Source organism: Lycorma delicatula, chromosome 2 (assembly GCF_047948215.1).
Source record: "Lycorma delicatula isolate Av1 chromosome 2, ASM4794821v1, whole genome shotgun sequence".
NCBI classification, from domain to species: domain Eukaryota; kingdom Metazoa; phylum Arthropoda; class Insecta; order Hemiptera; family Fulgoridae; genus Lycorma; species Lycorma delicatula.
Genome location: NC_134456.1, coordinates 53,871,138 through 53,885,306, shown reverse-complemented (window position 1 = coordinate 53,885,306; position 14,169 = coordinate 53,871,138). Strand labels below are relative to the sequence as shown.

The following is a 14,169-nucleotide window of genomic DNA, read 5'->3' as shown; positions in this document are numbered from 1 at the left end:
GTGTCTTTCATCTTCTGAAGTGACCTGTAACTCATTTACAACGTTAGAGTTATGACATTTAACATACATTCATTAGTGGCTCTTATATTAGGTTCCTAATATATATTCTGCTTAGATTGTCACACATACAGTACTTTAAAATACAAATCCTGAAGTTGCTGAGTTCCATGGAATTTTTATGGAAAATTATCATAATCTTTTTAAAAAAGGAACTACAGTTTAATGTCGGCCTGTTGCAGTTATTCATATAAATAAATAGATTGAAATCTGATTGTATTAATTAATATACTGGTTGTAAAAAAAAATAATATTAGTATTTTAATTTATAATACTTCTTGGATGAGGTTTACAGTGTTGATTTAAAGCTAGAATTAAAGAGCTAACAGGACACTAAATTGTGTGTTTGATCATAGACTGCCCTTGTCTCTCTATTTAACAGTGTCACTAGCAAAAATGTCACTTCTTACAGAAAGCCTTCTTTGTTTTGCAGTTTGCTAAATATAAATTAGTAATTAAAGTCAAAATATATTCCATTAGAAGTTCAATTATGATCTTCCAAGTGACAATTACATTCGTTGATGACATAATTAGTTTGATACACCTGAATATCCTAAGGGAAGAGTTTGGGTTAATGAAGGGTGTCTGAAGAAAAAGGTTTTTTTTGTGTGAGGGAGTCTTTCCTGCGTAGTTTTAAAAATTCTATTAGGAGGGCCATCTTCAAACTAGCAATGCTGGTGATGACAGTGTGGAAAATTTTAAGGAAATACCTTAAAATTTTATATGCGTCTATACAGTTTACAGCTTTGAAGCCTGCTGACTGCAGTGTGTGTGCCAGCTTTGCACTCAAAATGTTGCAGCATGAAAATTATGGCTTTTTTGATCATATTATGTTTGGTGATTAATCAACATTTCATCTTAGTAGAAAAGTTATCACATATATTGACCATACCTTTCTTTTCCTGTTTAGCCTCCGGTAACTACCGTTTAGTTAATACTTCAGAGGATGAATGAGGATGATATGTATGAGTGTGAATGAAGGTGTAGTCTTGTACATTCTCAGTTCGACCATACCTGAGATGTGTGGTTAATTGAAACCCAACCACCAAAGAACACCAGTATCCACGATCTAGTATCCAAGTCCGTGTAAAAATAGCTGGCTTTACTAGGACTTGAACGCTGGAACTCTCGACTTCCAAATCAGCTGATTTGGCAAGATGCGTTCACCACTAGACCAAACCGGTGCCTATATTGACCATACCTGGAGGGTCAGAAAATCCCCATGAAATCTTACAATGCAAAAGGGACTCCCAAAATTAAATGTTTTCCATGCGATATACAGACAGCAAGTTTACATGCTGTTTTTTTCACTGAAGCAAGCAAGCAACATATGTTGGTTATTTTGATATGCTATCAACATGACTTTCTTCAACTGCAAAATTGATCAAAGAATTTTATAGCCAAGAAGATGGTACACCATATCACTGGGATAACTCTGAACAGGATTGGTTGATTGACATTTTCTCCAACTGTATTGGTCGACATGGACTCGAAAGCTTGTTTGCAGTGGTCTCCCAATGTCATCCATTGTTACCCAGATCGGATTGCATTGGGTAACAAACACAAGTATAAGTGTTATACTTGTGTTTGTTGTTTCAACATACCTTAGAGTACGTTAGCTGATTTAGTTTTAAATTATTGTAATTTTTTTTTTATAACAAAAACAACTTTAGTTCTTTAACTTTTCTCTTTCACCTGTTGTTTTAAAACTTCTGAGAAGCGGTTCAGTTATAGAATTTTAAATGCATAGGTTTATTTAATGATGACAGATTTAATTTTGGTGTCTAAGCTCAGTTTCTACCAAATTATTTTATTTATAAAATGTAATTATTTCTTTCTTTTATATTTTGATTAATAATTTTTTATTTAATTTTAACAGAGATGTGTTGCGTTTGCAAGCTGAAGGCTATGTAAGGGCAATTCAGTGGAATTTAAATTACTATTACAATGGCTGTTGTTCATGGTCTTGGTTTTACCCACATCATTATGCACCTTTTATTTCTGATATTACTGATTTTAAAAACATTGTCTTAGAATTTGAACTTGGAGAACCATTTTTACCATTTCAACAATTGTTAGCCGTTTTACCAGCTGCTAGGTAGGTATAATACTTGTTATTTTTATTATTATTATTGGTATAGTATTCAAACTAATTTAATTATTTATTATATGATGTGAAATAAAAATATATGTGATTATTACAATTTGTGGAGTTTTAACCCATAAAGTACGGTCATTCAAAAGAGAATGATGTGTTAATTTTTATTCTTCACATGAATATGATGATCTTATTTTAAAACTAAAGAAAAATGTGTTAAAATTATCAGTTTACTTCCCCAATCTTGGGCCAGATCTAAAATTACATCAGAGTTCAATGTGTCTGACCGTTTGTTTAGACTTCCTAAAAAATTAGTTAATGAGCAAGGCATTCTACTGGAGTTAGGTAAAAGACATAAAACAGGAATTAGTAACGACACAATTAAAACAGTTGTGTTATTTTATGAAGATGACAATAATAGCAGCAGGCTATCTCCTGGTAAAAAGGATTGTATTAGCACACATGTTGGTGGTGTCAAAGTGTATAAGCAAAAGCGCCTTGTTGTGATAAACTTAAATGAATTGTATGTCTCCTTTAAAAGTGAAAACCTTGAGGAAAAAATTGGAAGATCAGATTTCTGTTTTGACCTCCATTCAAAATGGTATATCTTGGCTGTTGCATCCAGGACTCATACAGTTTGTGTCTGCCCCCACCACCAGAACATCACACTCATGATGGACGGTCCAAAATTTAAATTTATTTAAAAAATAATATTTATTTTTAAATAAATTTAAAAAAATTCATACGATGAATTTTTTTTTATAAAAAGTTTTCACAAAAATTATGTCAGTCTTACTGTTTGAATTGAAATAAATACTTGTAATTGAATTTCTGCATTACAGTATTCTGAAATTCAGTCTATCAGGGCTTAGCTTACAGAAGTATACTAAAGGAGTGGGATTGATGCAAGTTGTCAAATTACCTCTTATTTGAGATAAATGTAGTAGACCCCTCCTGTTTTACATTTATTTGGTGCAACAACCTTCTTAATTTACTAAAAATAAGTAATTGACAAGTTGCTGAAAGAAAAAGGCAATTTTATTACTGTCTATGTTTACATGTTTTTGACTTTTTTCTAAAATGCATTTATTACATTCTAAAATTCAAAACTTCCCTTTTTTCAATTGTATGCCCTTTGAGTTTAACATTAGTTTAACCGTTTATATTTTATTGTATTTTATTTCCAAACATTGTATTTCATAACAATGAAGCATTGTATCAGGCTCATTATGTTATTTCACCTCCCAGATATTGCATTATCACATCTTTTTTCTATTTACAATAAAATGTTTTCTGACTAGGTTTTTCCAGCTTCTTGGTCAGAAGCAATTGGCGATTCCCATACTGAAACCTGGTAAAGACAAATCACCCTTAAAGTTATCATATTTTTGTCTTGACCAGTTTTGTGCAAGTTGATGGAATGGAAGGTAAACCATTTTCTAATGTGGTACCTTGAAAGTAATGCCCTAATTGCCCCTGAGCAATGTAGTCTCCGCCAAGGTAGATCATGTATCAGTTGTGTAGTCGCTGGAAACTGTTATTCAAAACACCTTGCTAGTTCACCAATTCCTCATTGCTGTAGTTTTCAGTATCCAAAAGGCATACAACTTGCTTTGGAGGAGAGGATTACTAAATACACTGCAGGAATGGGGTATGTAAGGGAATGTTGTATTCATCAGGAGTTTCCTCAGTAATGATTCTTTCAAGTTGGAACAATGATAACAGACAATTTTACACTGGAAAACTTGTAAACCACGCAGAAGTGTTCTAAGTATTAACTTGTTTGCCATGGCCATAAATACTATAGTAAACTGTTTGGAAAAACCTATTATTTGTTCATTACTTGTAGATTGTTTTCAACAATTGTTTGTAACTTTATTTTTCAATTTACATTGCGTCTAGATATTTAGCTACTGCCGAGAGACTGCTCCAAAGCACAATAACTCATTTAGAATCATGGCGTAAAACAATTGGCTTCACCTTTTCCCCAGAGAAAACATGTTTTCCCTGATTAAGGGAACATATTTATTCTCAATATTAGGTGAGCCAATTAAACCATCCAGGTAGGTTAGGTTTTTAGGATTGTGGTTTGACCAGTGACTGATGTCTAGCACATTTAAAGGAGCTGAAAATAAAATGTTTAAAAATGCTAGTCATAGTGAGAGTACTATCTAATACTCAGGATGCTGATCAATGATTGCTAGGATGTTGCACTGGTCCATTCCTGCTTGGACTATGGCTGCTTGGCTTATTTGTCTACATAAGCCACTGCTCTTTGGATGCTCGATGTAATTTATTCAATTGTCATCTTGTTACGGGTGCTTTTCGTTCAAGCCCCATGGTAAGTCTTCTAGTGGGCAGTAGTGCACCCACCATCTCTTTGGTATAGATGCGACACCAAATGATTGCTTCTATGTAGCTCGCATTAAAGTGCTACAAAATCATCCTACCTTTGATGGTGTGTTCTCCAACCCACATCTTAATCGGTTTCAGATACCGATTAAGACCTGAGATCTACTGCCCTGCTAGGCATCACAGCTCAGTGCCTTTTCTTATTTTTAAATATACCATTACCTTCAGTTCTCACTATTACTCAATGTTATTACCCCTCTTGTTAGCTTTCAATCGTAAATTATTGCTTTAGTCTCTGTTGATATTGTTAAACAATATAGGAATCTGGTTCTCTTGCAACAAGAGTTTTATAATATTTTTAATTACAAGAATTCAGGTGCTATAGTCCATAACAGCGTTTCTCACCCTGACGGTTCATGAAATTAGCCTACAACTTTATACACAAACAATAATGAAATCATTTTATGAGGAAAAAATCATTTATTATAAAGATTTTACTTACATTTATAAGTAGTACACATGTAAAGAAAATAAATTAATGAGATCTTTGCATTTGTTCTTAATTTAAAAGTTTCTCCATTAGTGCATCTATGTTAGAAACACACAAAAGGAGATTTTATCAAATCATAAAAGACGATTCCTATATTTAGTTTTTAGTGCAACTATAGACAAATAACCCTTTTCACAGAGGTAAGATGGCAAAAGAGATTTATAGCTTTTGTGACTAAATTTCTATTTTCACTTCAACGAGCAAGCAAAACACATTTAAATCATCAGATGTGAATTGTAGTTGTAACGTTTTATTGGCAAACGTTTCGATGAGCTGGTCATGAATCTCAACTGGTAACTTAGCATCTGCAACAAAATTTTCACAAATGGTTATACCATTAGACCACACACTAAAACACTGAAACCTCAATAATAATTATTATGTGCAATGTAACTACGCTTTTAAAAACTTAAATAAAGGCTCCAGATGCACTCTTCACATTCAAAACTAAACTGTTCTGCAGTTCCTTTTTAAATTTTATATTGCTTGTTCAAACGTGATGTTCTCACAACGAATGTTAAGCAAGCAGATCAATTAGAAGGAGCACATTCACATCAAGTTGGAACCTGTAAATTGTTCATGTTTGTACACTATACACGTTTGTTCATACCTGCCGCTGTCAACGCAGCTAAATAGTTTTAACAAGGTTTCATTGGGTTAGGATTGGAGGGTTATGAAATATTATTATATATTTTTTTTAATTTTTAGAGGTCATAGATTTAAAAAGGCTGAGAATCATTGGTTTATCCAGATTAATTCAAACATATGATAATTCTGTTCATTGTGCTTTTGTGGTTGGCAATAGAACATACATGTTTGGCCTTCCCAGCATCATCAGTGCTTTCGTCATGGAGCTGTAGGCTATTAATAGGGCCTTAAATATAATTAGCCCAATATTTCGACATGTACTTGTCTGTTCAGATTCCGTGAGTGCCTAGCAGACAATTAGTGATATGTAATCTACATACTATTGTCCATGAGATTCAGTCTGTTATTTCAGGAATGACTCTGAGTAACACAAGTGTGAGTTTCTGCTCGGTCCCCAGCCATATCGAAATCTCAGGTAATGAGCATGCTGATATTGCAGTAAAAGAGGCTTATTTTGTAGCCTGCTTTCACTATTTGGATGATCTTGTCAATTTTTCATTGTTTTGGATGATGATGTCTGATTTCTGAAAAGAGTGATTTATGATGAATGGCAATGAAAACGTAATGTTACCATCAACAGTAAACTTTACTCAGTTAAGAACACTATGACACTATGGAGTTCTTCATGCAGGAATAACTGTCAAGAGGAGGTGATTATTTACCTTTTATGAATAGGGCACACTAAACTCACTCATGGACATCTCAACTCTAGAGCACTCCACCTGCTTGTGTTCACTGTGGATACCGACTAACTGTATGCCACCTCCTTCTGGACTATGTCTGCTGTATGGCACTGCGTCAGAAATTTAAATTTATTTTAGGAAACATGATGATGTTATCAAATGTCTTGCTGTTTTTTCAGGCCATGCATTTGTATTTAAATATTTAATAATAACTGTAATGCATTTTTTTTATTTTTATGTTATGCTATTTAGTGTATGTCAGATGGTAATTCTTTTGTTTTAATTTAGATTTCCGTTATTGTTATTTGTCATTTATTTCTCCATTAGTATATGGCCATAGTCATTTTACATAGGGGAACAAGGATCCCTGGGGAGTCGTATATAGGGTTTTGGGACATAAACGAAGGAAGGACAATCTTCTTTCTACTCTCCCAACCAGGTTTGGTGTGGTTTCAGATACTTCTGGAGTTACACAAATTACTTGACGATTTACTGCTTGACGAAGCTGGGGAGACCGCATACCATTTGTGGTGTAACGTGAGGTTGCTCATTTTTGTAGTGGAGCATTGTCCTTGGAGATTATTGAGGCCGAAGTGCATTAAGCCATCTGTAGTTTAGGTAGGAGAGCTCCTTCCTTGTTTACTCGGTACGGGTAATCATGAGAATTATCATGCGTATTTATAATAAATTGTTTGGGGGATGCTTCCTGGTTTGTTGGAAAAAGGGAAATTGTTTAAATGTGGCTACAAGTATCCCACTGTTAGTTCGTCATATAGGCTGTTTATGTTACTACCTTTATGTTACTAACTAAAGCTTCTGTACCTTTGCATAAATGAGAGGTTAACCTTGTGAGGCTTACTGATGGAGAACCAGTATTTGGTTTGTCCCGGAAAAGGTACTGCGAACATACTTTGTGTGATGACGACCAGTAAGATGGAATATGTGCTTGAAATTTTCCTAGACATTTCAGGGGTGTTTAACAATTTGTGGTTGCCGTTGGCCATTTATCAACTGCAAAAAAGAGAATGCACTGTGAGTGAATTGCAGGTAATGCAAAGTTACTTAAGCGATCAGGATGTGCTGCTCCAAGAGGTAGGCAAGGCACTGTCCAAGGGGTGTCCCCAAGGCAGCATGTTCGGTCCTTTGTTGTAGGTGGTGGAATCTGATTCTCTTCTGTGGCTGAGGTTGCCCAGCAGGTGTCGCGTTGTGGCTTATGCTGATGATGGGCTCCTGCTGGTCAAAGGATGCTCGTGGAGGGAGTTTGAGTTCTGACCCACTCGGCTTGCAGAATGCTTGAGCTGTGGGGTCATCAACATAAGATGACTTTCAACCCGGTGAAACCACTATGATGCTCCTCAAAAGCCATTTGGCAGTGAGGTGGCAGGTTCGTGTTTTGTTGGCAGGCCAGTGCATAAAATACGTTCAGGCTCAAAAGTACCTTGAGATGTTTCTTGATGAAAAAATGCAATTCAAGAAGCACCTTCAATACGTCTCAGAGAAGGCCTGTAGTGCCTTCTTTGATATTTGGCATATGGTCAATCTTGATTGGGGTCTTAATTGTAAGGCCATGAGTACCCTGTATAAGAGCATCTGCAAGGTAATTATGCTATATGTGGCACCTGTTTGGGCGAATAGGCTAAAGCTTAACAGATATCGAGACATGTTATTGGGCTCAACGCCTTATACTTTTAACAGTAGCAGATGTGTAATGTACAATTTCTCTGGTAAAGCCCATAAGGGTTAGGGATGGCGTGGCGACTGCAACTATCACTTGGTGGGTGTCTTCCCCTACAGGGTCAATTACTTTACATTTATACTGTATTCTATGAGAAATGTTTTCATCTGTGATATTGTGTGTTTTAATTATTAATTTTATTTGTTTTTTGTTACTGTTATTTAATTTTTTAATTTTATTCTGCCTTATGCATACTTTTATGATAATTTTGTACACCAGAAAATGAGAACGCATGAAAGTCTTATTCCAAAATTAGAAAACAAATGTTAGTGAAATAGATAGACTGTTTCATGTAACAGTCAGTCAAGACATGTGACTGTTTTCTTATGTGTCCTGCAACAATTTCTGTTAAGGCATTATCAATACTTCAAATGTTAAAGCAACAGTGATTAAGTGAATAAGTAGAGAGTGGTTTGATCATTTAAAAAAAATGGTAGATGAAGTACAGGCACAGATGTTTCAATTGTTAAAGACTGCCCTACTATTAGCTAAAGTAATAGAAAAAGGCCTAGCTCATTTGATATCTACTATCAATGAAACAAGCTTTTACTACAAATGTATCCCATGAGAATATGTGTACTGGAAAAAGAAAACATTATACCTTGTTTTAAGGCCATGATAGACTAGTATAATCATGATTTTATGCATGTAGAACAGTTCAGGATCCAATTTTTTCATTAAAACTGGTGCTCAATTAAAATTTTGTTTAATTTCATCTAAAAGTTGAAGAAAGATCTTTTTACAGTTTAGTCTGGAACAATATGGTTGTGGTGTTAATTGTATGATTGTATGATATCACCCTTTGGGTTCAAATTAATTCATTACAATTAACTATTATCATTACACCAGATCTAATCATTCGAAAAAAAAGAAAAAAACAAAAAAAATTGTTGCATTCTATGGAATGCTACAAAATGCATTTGTTTTCCAGTGAATTTGGTCTTAGAACATTTGTCATTTAAAAATGACAATCATTATAGTTTTTTTTTAAAAATCGGAATAATTTTTAAATTCATATAAATTTTATTAAATTTGGCATTACATGTGCTGTTTCTTCCTCATAAGGTAGAGATTTAATGGAGATAAAAACAATTCATTTCTAAATTGTTTAATTTCTTGTTTTTAGTTCTTAAACTTATTTATGTGCATAAAATGGTTGAATCATCTATATTGTGTTTCAGGTTTAGTTTTACATTATTTTGACTAAATATTATCAGTTCTGCATTACACTTTCATTATCTGTTTGTTATATAATGTTAAGGCCAAAGCCAAATTTAATAAACTGTTTACTATTGATCACTAAAATAAAAAGGTACAGTTTCCATATGACTGATTTAACTACATAATGATGTCACTTTTGATTAAAGACATTAAAATATTAAACCATTTTTAAGGTGTGAAAAATTTGGTAAGAGACAATTATTTTAAAAAGTAAGAATATAAAAAGATCTTATTTACCATGATTCTTACCTACACAACAATGACTGGTATTCTTCTAATTTTTTTTTTGTTACAGCAAAAAATTGTTGCCAGAGCCATTTCAAGAATTGATGGTTAATGAAGATTCACCTATCATTGATTTTTATCCGACTGATTTTAAGACTGATATGAATGGTAAAAAACATGAATGGGAAGCACTCGTTTTAATACCATTCATTAATGAAGTAAGTAATAGTAATATGTAAACTGTATCCTTTTTTGAGTCTTTATTCCAAAGGCTCTTTTCAACTATCCACTGTTAGCAGCAGTTCCACAAAATAAGTAGCCTCTACATCATGAACCCCCCCCCCCTCGGTAGTGGGAAGACACCACCCTCAGCCACCCCCTCCATTACTAGCCCTTATCAAAGGCTTTAGCCACTAGCCTTTACCAAAGGTCATCTTCAAAACCACGGCTTTTGACATATTCCAGTCTGTCTTGGCCAGGATGCCATCGATGCAAATGCCATGAGCGACGTTCCTGTCAGTTTACTACTGTTTAATAAACTCATAACAAAACATGGTCATTTCTGAAGTGGTTGATCATAATTGATGAAAAGTGGATAACCTATGTCAACAGTGTGCAAAAATATCGTGGTCAAAGCAAGGAGAAGCACCACAGTGTGTGGCAAAGCCCACACTGACTCCCAGAAAGGACATCATACACTGTGTGTTTAGTGGAAATGGGAGGACATTATGCAACATGAGCTGCTGCCACTAGGCAGATTAATAGGCTCAGACCTGTACTGTCAACAATTAGCGTGATTGCACCTAGCAATTTAAAATAAACTGCCTGAATTGGTCAACAGAAAGAGTATCGTATACCACATTGATAACACCAGATTGCATACATCTTCAATGACCCATCAGAAATTGTGAGAACTTTACTGGGAGGTTTTAATGCATTTTAATGAACTAGCACGATCAGACTATTATTTGTTTCGATCCCTGCAGAACACCCTGAATGTGTTAAGTTAGTTTCAAAAGAAGCCTGTGAAATCCACATGTCATAATATTTTGATCAGAAATCATAAAGGCTCTGTAGCATCAGAATTATGGTGATGCAAGAAAAATTACAGAAGCTCATAAAAAAAAATGGTGCATATATGGTCTCATAATGTTACTTTTCAATAACAGTAAATATTTTCTCAATTTTGACCTCCAAATGCTCAGTACATTTTAGACAACCTGATATATTAATCTGTTTTTAGTTACTGTTTAAAATCTATATCATTAGTATTTATTTTACAGGACAGCTTATTAAGTGCCATGGCTACAAAATATGATCGTTTGACTGATGAAGAAAAGAGAAGAAACTGTCATGGACCGATGCTAGTGTATAAGTACACACCTGAAAATCAAGGTAATTAATTTTTATTATATAGTGTATTAGTTATGAAAACATGTACATTATGAAAAGTGTATTAATCAAGAGTCAAATTTAAGATTTGCTATTATTATATTTTTATTTCCTTAAGGGGTTCTTTTAAAGAGAATAATAGGAAATATTTAACATAATATCTGATTAATATAGAATAGTACATAAAAGTGCATTAAATTTCCTTTTCTGTTTATTAATAAGACAAAGAAAACTAGCCTTGTTCTTGACTACTGAAGAAAAACATTGTTGATGTAGATTTCTCAAAATTTGAGCTGGTGTAAGGTTATGTTAACAAAAGTTAAGAAGATGGATTTATGTGCATGTAGAATTGGGCTTGTAGGTATCTGTGTTCCTTATAACTGCACCTTGATACATTTCTAGATTGTTAAGTCAGAACATGTTGTTAATTAGAACCTAACAGCAAGATGGTGGTCTGGAGACATTATCATGGAGGTCATAGCATTATATAACTGTCAACTCTTGCTCCAAAAGAACTTTCTCTGTACTATGCTGACACAATCTCAAAATGAAATGATTACACCAGACCTAATTAGGAAAATACCTTTTTTATGAAAGTAGATAGAGTGAAGGACCTCTAAACTCAACATTTTTAGATAATTCAGTCCAGGAACCCAGCACTTTCTGCATGAAACGGCTAAGATGCTTCATTCTGGCTGGAGGTGGCAGACTTCCTACTTTTCTTTGTTGAATGGTATTTATTTCCTCATTAAAGTAAAATTAAAAATTTTCTGAAATGATTTCTAGAATTAGTAAATGTAAAAATAATCAATTTATTGATGGTGTTATTGTAGTAATGCTTTTGATGATACATTATAGTTTGATAGCTAAAAAGTAGTCAAAAAATTTTTATTAATTCCATCTTCCTTTTGTTATTTCTTCAAGATCTCCCTCAATTTTCATATTCAGTTTTTTCTTTTTAATTTAGTAGATTTAAACTATATAATACAAAAGCAACTGTAAAAATTCCATGATTTTAGGTTAAACTGTTTGTGAAAATTAACTTAATAGACATCAAACTCACATGCGTAAACATGGTCAATAATTTTTTAATGGTGATTTTAAAATTGTTTGACTCAGGAAACTTCAAAACATTGTTATTGTCTTCCAATAAGGTATAGTTGATGTTAAATAATTAGTAAATGAAAAAAAATTTTACTAATTAAGGTAGACGTTTAATTAGTAAATGAAGTTCACTAAATTAAATTCACTTATTAAAAAGTAGAAGTTTTATTAGTAAAATTCTAATGTTTGGATGTTAGTTCTGTTTCATGTAGCAGGGTTTTGCAGGTTTTAATAGTTTTTTCACTCAATTCATCATCTTTTACCACATAATAATATATCGAGCAGATGGTGTTATTGTGTATATTAAAAAGGAATAGGCCTACATTGTATTGATTATTCTAAAATAAATTTTAAATCTGCAGATGTATTCAAATTGAAATTAAGCAAATTAATTTTAAGTTTAACGTTATTGCTTTCAACAGATTTAATTTGGTATCAAAAGATATCTATCTACAGAAATTAGAGAATAATTTTCAAGCAATTAAAAATGTGAATGTGATATTTGCTGGTAATATAAATAGTATAATTGATGATCCAATAACAGATAAATATCTACATCTATTGCAAGGTCATGGTTTTAATTTTATAATGAGGCTTATATCTGTTATATTTATAGACTATATTGCTATCAGAATAAGGAGACCATTAGGTTGTCAAAATTATGATTTGGAAATTCTTGATAAAAGACATTACAAATCATTCATTGATTAGAGTAATATTTAATAATTTTTGTCTAACAAATAATAAAATTAAGGATAACATTAGTAAAGTTTAAATGAATATTGATAAACTAAAAAAAAAACTTTATTCTATAAATTGCAGTAATGTCTTCAGATCAGAAGATGTGGACAATATGCATTTAACTTTTTTTTAAATGTCTTCTTCGAGTGTTTAAATTTAGTAAAAAAACACACATATACATGTAAAAATAGATATAATCCCTTAAAGCCATGGATAAATGTTAATCTGATATGTAGAATTGGAAAAAGAAATATATTGTATAAAAAGACAAAACAGCATCGATATAGTATAAATATCAAAAAAATATTATGTAAAATATAAAGATAAATTAAAAATTGATTTAGAAATTATATTAAGTAAAATCACTAATAAATATGTTAGTGATCTTACTTGGAGATCCAAAAGTAATTCAGAACAATGGATGTGCATATATAATTTATTATGAATAGCCACAAAATGATATCTTTAAAACTTACTGATGATGAGGTTATGAGACAAAAGCTTAATTGTGGAACTTATTAGTTTTTAATTACAGTGAAGGAGATTAAGAAAAAATAGAAGCAAGTGACACATGCCCTCTGATAATAAATTTAAAAAGTATTTTTTCTCCGAAGAACCTTACAAGTCATTTTTATATGAAACATACAAGTAATGAGAAAATAATTAGTATTATTAAAAGCATGAAAAATAAGTCAATGGGAGTAGATAGAATAGGGATTAATATAATAAAAGAAGTTAGTGATACCATTATTAATGTTAACTAATTTGTTTTATTTGAGTAGGTAAATTAAAGTAGGTAGAAGGTAAATTCTCCTCTATAATTAAGAAATCTGTTGTTTTATCTTTATTAAGAGTGGTGATAGACCACTCTTAAATTAATAATTTTTAAAATTATTAATAATTGCAAACCTATATCATTGTTAGCTTTGGTCTCAAAAATTTTAGAAAAAAATATTAAAAATTAGATTAATTTCCTTGAAAAAAGAAAATTTTTCAGTAAAAAAATCAATATACGAGGGATATCTCTAAAGTAAAGACTACTGGGAAATTTCTCTCCTTAAGGTTGGTGAACCTGTGTCGTTCATGGCATGCTAGTAATTACACTCTGCATTGTTGTCTGTAAGTTGTCGCATTGTAGTGTCTTTGATTATGTTATAAAATGAATAGGAAAATCGACGTTCCTGCTCACTGAAATATGTGGAGTCATATGTTTTTTAAACCAGCAAAACGTTAAGCCGGCTGAAATTCATAAGCAGTTGGTTGCTTTGTACAGTGATAATGTAATAAATGAAAGAAATGTCTGAAAATGGTGTGAAAGGTTTAGAAATAACTGAATTAATACGCATGATGAAGAACATTGGGA

General features: G+C 32.5%; 1 protein-coding gene across 3 annotated transcripts in view; it reads left to right on the top strand.

The window, feature by feature from the left end:
• The window catches only part of pcm (5'-3' exoribonuclease pacman), a 188,186-nt gene that overhangs the window by 67,758 nt on the left and 106,259 nt on the right, over positions 1-14,169 (top strand). For all 3 annotated transcript variants that reach the window (XM_075355315.1, XM_075355316.1, XM_075355314.1), the window contains exons 10-12: positions 1,937-2,155; positions 9,640-9,787; positions 10,853-10,964. In XM_075355315.1, the coding sequence (XP_075211430.1) occupies positions 1,937-2,155; positions 9,640-9,787; positions 10,853-10,964 (479 nt within the window). The remainder of the gene's footprint in view (positions 1-1,936; positions 2,156-9,639; positions 9,788-10,852; positions 10,965-14,169) is intronic.